At 41.5% G+C, this 5,762-nt stretch overlaps 1 protein-coding gene across 3 annotated transcripts; it reads left to right on the plus strand.

Moving 5' to 3' along the window:
- The first annotated feature begins 1,022 nt into the window (after positions 1 to 1,022).
- On the plus strand, positions 1,023 to 5,266 carry LOC120163589. Of its 3 annotated transcripts, none has more exons than XM_039173486.1 (2): positions 1,023 to 3,681; positions 4,883 to 5,266. In XM_039173486.1, exons 1-2 carry the CDS (start codon positions 1,354 to 1,356, stop codon positions 4,994 to 4,996), a joined length of 2,442 nt encoding a protein of 813 aa, XP_039029417.1. In that variant the 5' UTR covers positions 1,023 to 1,353; the 3' UTR covers positions 4,997 to 5,266. The 3 variants fall into 3 exon arrangements, with proteins under 3 accessions (XP_039029417.1, XP_039029419.1, XP_039029418.1); XM_039173488.1 differs by having other exon boundaries at positions 1,023 to 3,658; XM_039173487.1 differs by lacking the exon at positions 4,883 to 5,266 and having other exon boundaries at positions 1,023 to 4,098.
- The last annotated feature ends 496 nt before the right edge of the window (positions 5,267 to 5,762 follow it).

Raw genomic sequence — 5,762 nt, forward strand, 5'->3', positions numbered from 1 at the left:
CACTCTCTACGCGGAAGATGGAATGTTTATGTCTCTGGTCTCCACCTCTCAACCAATGCGGATCATGAATCGCGCCTTCCGTACGTGTTAGAAACCCCGTAGATATCTGCATCTTTCCTTACGTGGCGCCAACTCGAACAGAACCCTGCGAAGGTGTGGATGACGATTTGCCCTTTCCTTACGTTATGCCAGCTCGGACAGAACCCCTCCAAGATACAGAACCCCTCCAAGATACGGATGGCGATCCGTGCTATATTACCACTATGTGAGAAAGGGTGCTAGATCGATAATATTAGGGGTGAGGATACCTGACAGGTAATTATTGGTGGTACGGGTGAAATTTATGTAAAAAGGTTATAAAATAAAGAAAGAGAAAAATCAAAGCTTTGGCGTTGATTGCATAGGAATAGGGTATTTGGTGGAACTTTTCAAAAGACTTTGTTTTGGCTGTGGCCAAGTTGGGGAATTCATTAAATTCCTGGTTTGCCCTTTTTATGTCCACCACCTGCAAGAAAAACAACACACACCCATCACCCACAATAGTAAACCCCCCAATTTAACCCCTTCTTCCCCAAAAACTAGAAACAAAATATCCCCAAATAATAATCATTTTTTTATAATATAAAAATTATTATGAAATTTTAAAAGGAAAAGGGAAAGAAGCAGACATAGACAAACAAAACCCCAACAACGAAAAAGAGAAATAAAGAAATTGGTTGGAAATGAAATTAATCAAAATAAATTAAAGGGCTCAAACATGAAAGAGATACCAAAACTATTACCTTTTAAGGAGCGTGAGCTTTACTCTCCAATCACCTGTTCGTGACAACCAGTCAGGTAGTAAATGTTTTCGTACATTGGACTCTCGCCTTACCTCATTGCTCCAGTTTACAACCAGCCATCAACGTCTTCCTCTTCCCTGTCTCTCCCACGCTCACCTAGACGGCGCGTCAGTACAATACTCACCCCTTCTTTTTATCGTGTTCTCTTTATTTCTCCCTTACCCTACGACCCTACCCATTTCACGTCACTTTTTCTCTATTTTACTTTGAAATTTCTTCTGCTAAAGAAAAAAAAAAGACCCAATAACTAAAACTGCGTGGAAAGTCGCCGGGAAGTCAAGATCCGGCCAGTGCCGGCGGATTTGCCCGGATAAATGCGAGAACCCATAAGATGCCGTCGTTTTGATAATCCAGGGGAACGAGGAGGAGAGGAAGGAAAATGATGACAAAAACAACGACACCAACAGCAACAAAGACAAAGACAAAGACAAGAAGTAGAATTTTTCTGTGAAGCTCAGAAAAGTGTTGCCAAATCTTCCATCTTTATTTTTTCTTTTTAACTATCTCTGCAATGGCTGCCACAACTAATACAACCACCACCCCGGTGGACTCAGCCTCGGCCGATGAGTTAGCAGCTAAGGCCTTGCTCAAAAGGTACGATGGGTTAGTCATGGTTCGAACAAAGGCTATCAAAGGTAAAGGAGCTTGGTACTGGGCTCATCTCGAGCCCATACTCGTTCACAACACCGATAACGGACTCCCCAAAGCTGTGAAGCTCCGGTGTTCTTTATGCGACGCCGTTTTCTCAGCTTCCAATCCTTCGAGAACAGCTTCGGAGCATCTAAAGCGGGGAACATGTCCCAACTTCAACTCTCTTGCTAAACCCATTTCATCTGTTTCTCCATCTCGGACGACGGTGGCAACACCAACCGCAACTAAAAGCAGTAGAAAACGAAGTGCACCTTCGGTTACTGTAACCGCCACTGGCGGTGTCCTTGTTGCATCTGGTTCTGGTTCAGTTTCGGGTTCGGGTTGTTCTTATCAGGTTACACCGTTGGCTATTTTTGATCCTTCAAGGTTATGTGGGGAATTAGCTTACTCTCCGTCGCCTGGGGCGGTTGTGACGCCGAGTGGTGGAAATTTGTTACCACAACACCAGCAACATTTGGTTTTGTCAGGAGGGAGAGAGGATTTGGGTGCTTTGGCTATGTTGGAAGATAGTGTAAAGAAGCTAAAAAGTCCTAAAGCATCATCTGCGCCAACTTTAAGCAAGTCCCGGATTGAGTGTGCGGTTGGTTTTCTAGCTGATTGGATTTATGAGTGTTGTGGGTCGGTTTCATTTTCGAGTCTCGAACATCCAAAGTTCAGAGCTTTTCTTAATCAGGTTGGCTTTCCACCGGTTTCAACAAGGGAGCTTGTTGGGAGTAGATTGGATGTTAAGTACGAGGAATTGAAAGCTGAATCCGAGGCAAGGATTCGAGACGCCATGTTCTTTCAGGTTGCAGCTGATGGGTGGAAAGTAAAGAGCTTTCCCAGTGGAGAAGATAGGTTGGTGAATTTGACCGTGAATTTGCCTAATGGGACTAGTTTGTATAGAAGAGCAGTTTTTCTCACTGGTTCAGTTCCTTCTACATATGCAGAGGAGGTGTTGTGGGAGACGATAACGGGAATTTGTGGGAATGCCGTGCAGCAATGTGCAGGAGTTGTTGCTGACAAGTTCAAGGCTAAAGCATTGAGGAATTTGGAGAATCAGCATCATTGGATGGTTAATCTTTCTTGCCAATTTCAGGGTTTTAATAGTTTGATTAAGGACTTCAGCAAGGAGCTTCCTTTGTTCAAGTCAGTGACGGAAAATGCCCTGAAGCTCGCTAATTTCATAAACGACACGAGTCAAATTCGGAGTAGTTTTCAGAAGTATCAGCTGCAAGAGTATGGGAGTTTCAGGTTATTGAGAGTGCCCTTGCGTGATCATGAAAGCTTGAATTTGGGACCTGCGTATACAATGGTTGAAGATATACTCAACTCCGCTCAGGCACTTCAGTTGGTTTTGCTTGATGAAACATATAAGATGTTATCCATGGAGGATCCACTTGCCATGGAAGTTGCAGAGATGATTCGAGACATGGGGTTTTGGAATGACTTAGAAGCAGTACATTCATTGGTTAAACTGATCAAAGAAATGGCTTATGAGATTGAGACCGAAAGACCACTAGTTGGGCAATGCCTGCCACTTTGGGATGATCTTAGAACAAAGGTGAAGGATTGGTGTTCAAAGTATCAGATTGCAGAAGCTCCAGTAGAGAAAGTGATCGAAAGGCGGTTCAAGAAGAACTATCACCCTGCTTGGGCTGCTGCGTACATACTTGATCCACTTTATTTGATTAAGGACATGAGCGGGAAGTACCTTCCCCCATTCAAATGCTTGACACCTGAGCAAGAAAAGGATGTCGATAAGCTTATAACCAGGCTTGTATCCAGGGAGGAAGCTCATATTGTTCTTATGGAACTTATGAAATGGAGAACAGAAGGGCTTGATCCCGTATATGCACGAGCTGTGCAGATGAAGGAGAGCGATCCGATCACGGGGAAAATGAAAATTGTTAATCCGCAGAGCAGTAGGCTTGTGTGGGAAACTTATCTTACCGAGTTCAAGTTCCTAGGAAAAGTTGCAGTTAGGCTTATTTTTCTCCATGCAACTTCATGTGGATTCAAATGCAGTTGGTCTTTGTTGAGATGGATGGCTGCACATGGACATTCAAGGGTAAGCATGGAAAGGGCTCAAAAGTTGATATTTATCGCAGCACACAACAAGCTCGAAAGGCGCAATTTTTCCAGCGATGAAGAGAAGGATGCAGAGCTGTTCGCTTTGGCACATGGTGAGGATGACGTGCTGAATGAGGTTCTAGTTGAAACATCCTCAGTTTGATATTTTCCTCAACTTCCCCCCCCCCCCATTTCTTTAGAAATTTGAAAATTTGTAGGATTTTTTAAATACATTTTACCAGTTTTACTTATGTTAGATGATTTTGGGAGAGTCAGGTGGGAGGAAGAGGGAATTCATTGGGGTTAAACACTGTGTTCCTACCACTGCTGAGCCTCACAGTTTGAGCATTTTCCGATCTTTTACCGTAGGTTGATTTTGGGGCCTTTGAATTTGCATCAGGGGAGTCTTCTTGTTTGTTAAGATAGAGAATGCTGCTTGAATAGAATTTCAAGAACAGGAAGAACATTGTAAATTTTTTTCCTCTAGCATTTTTTATAAGAAATAATATCTATAAAGGGGAAAGATTTATGATTTCTCTTTTGCTTCATAACATGACTTCAAATTTTCTTTTGAGCTTTACAAACAGGTCACATGCTTAGACATGAAGCACATTTTTTATCTAATTCGGTTTATGTGCTATATTTCTCGTCTAGGTTGATTCACCATTCTAGTGTTCATGAAATAATTTACCTCTGTCTGAAAAAGCTTGTAACATTGTTTCTTTATTTAGATCTTCATGTGGAACTCAAACCTTTGTTAATTATATAATGAACGGCTGGTCCCTTGTTTCCAATATTTATTTGAATTGTGGATCCTTTGTATGATCATCTCATTTCCTTCGTAAACGAGCTTGAACAACACTCTTTCTTCGTTCGAGTTCACGCATGTCCAATTTTGCTATCATTTGTGCTTTGAGTTCATGAGAAATAGATTGTGGGAAGGTTTCTCCTGAAAAACCTTTCACTATTTCTGGTCTTTGCTATTTCGACTTTAACTTTGGATTGTCCATCATATGTGCCTGCAGAAGAACTTTCCGGTTTCCACTAACTGTAGTTTGAATGAAGTTCCGAGCTTAGGTTCTTCTCATAGCCGGAACAGGTAAATTGTTGTGCTTCGAATGTCTGTTGTGTTTGGTTTTTGTAACTTGTGAGGCAAGCAACCATTCTTTCGGTAGGTCGAGAACTACTTTGAAACTAGATAGGTCCATTTCTGGGTGAAAACTAAACTATTTGAAGCATATGTTTGAAAACATTGATAAGATCAATCATTGTAAGTTTGAACATGAAACCAGCAATGAAATTGTTTTAGTTGTACTGATGTCATTTTTGGTTGGCAGAAGCAGGTGATAAAGATATTGTCGGACCGGAGAGACCACCGTAAAAGTATGATGCGTTACGATTGTTGGATCATGATTAGAGAGGGAATTTGGCTGAAGGATCCAAGGATGTGAAGCTTTTGACAGAGAGGTACGCCTGTCATGAGCCATTTCAGTGGAGGGCAAAGCACTGCTCAACAGGGTGGGTCAGCTAACCTCGGAAGGACATGAAGACCAGACCATTCTAGCTGGAGAATCACTTCTAACTGTTTCCATCTTATCTTACAAATCTCCTGTTTTTTTGCCTTTGGGAGATTAGACTGCCCCACCATGAATGAAGTGCAAGTCCTTTTCTAAAGCTTTGGTTGTTTTTTCCCCCTCATAAAATAAAATCATCTTGGGGTATGATGTTCATGCATACCAATTGACTGATTCACCGGTCACCACCACCACCACCACGAGTCCGATTCATCTGTAAATTAAGCTGGTAACTGAAGCATGAACTTGTAGATTTCATGGTCCAGGAAAAATGAAAACAAAAAGAAACGGCTGAGTGAGAGCATACAACATGCGGATGTGTCAAAAAGAGGAAAAGAAAGTGAAAAGGGAGAAAGGCATTGAATTGCAAATAAATATATGGGTTATATATTAGCAGGGGAAAGCAGGCAGATAAGTAGTGAATTGACAATGGCAGGTCATCAACCATTGCACTTTCTTCCAATTATAGTAAGCCATCACTGTTTGAATGTTGGAACCCTTCATGGAAACCAAATATAGATTATTCAAGAAAAATATCAGCAGCTTTCCATTTTTTCTTCTTTTGTTCATTCTCAATCATAAAAGAAAAAGGAAAAAAAAAGAAAGAAGTATAACTTTAAACTATCCCTTTTGGCTTAAAGCC

Source organism: Hibiscus syriacus, unplaced genomic scaffold (assembly GCF_006381635.1).
Source record: "Hibiscus syriacus cultivar Baekdansim isolate YM2019G1 unplaced genomic scaffold, ASM638163v2 tig00111466_pilon, whole genome shotgun sequence".
Classification (NCBI taxonomy): domain Eukaryota; kingdom Viridiplantae; phylum Streptophyta; class Magnoliopsida; order Malvales; family Malvaceae; genus Hibiscus; species Hibiscus syriacus.

Coding starts and splice junctions, on each gene's coding strand:
- LOC120163589 (XM_039173486.1), top strand. CDS start 1,354: ATGGCTGCCACAACTAATACAACCACCACCCCGGTGGACTCAGCCTCG. Junction 3,682..4,882: donor AGGATGACGTGCTGAATGAG/GTTCTAGTTGAA, acceptor TTTGGTTGGCAG/AAGCAGGTGATAAAGATATT.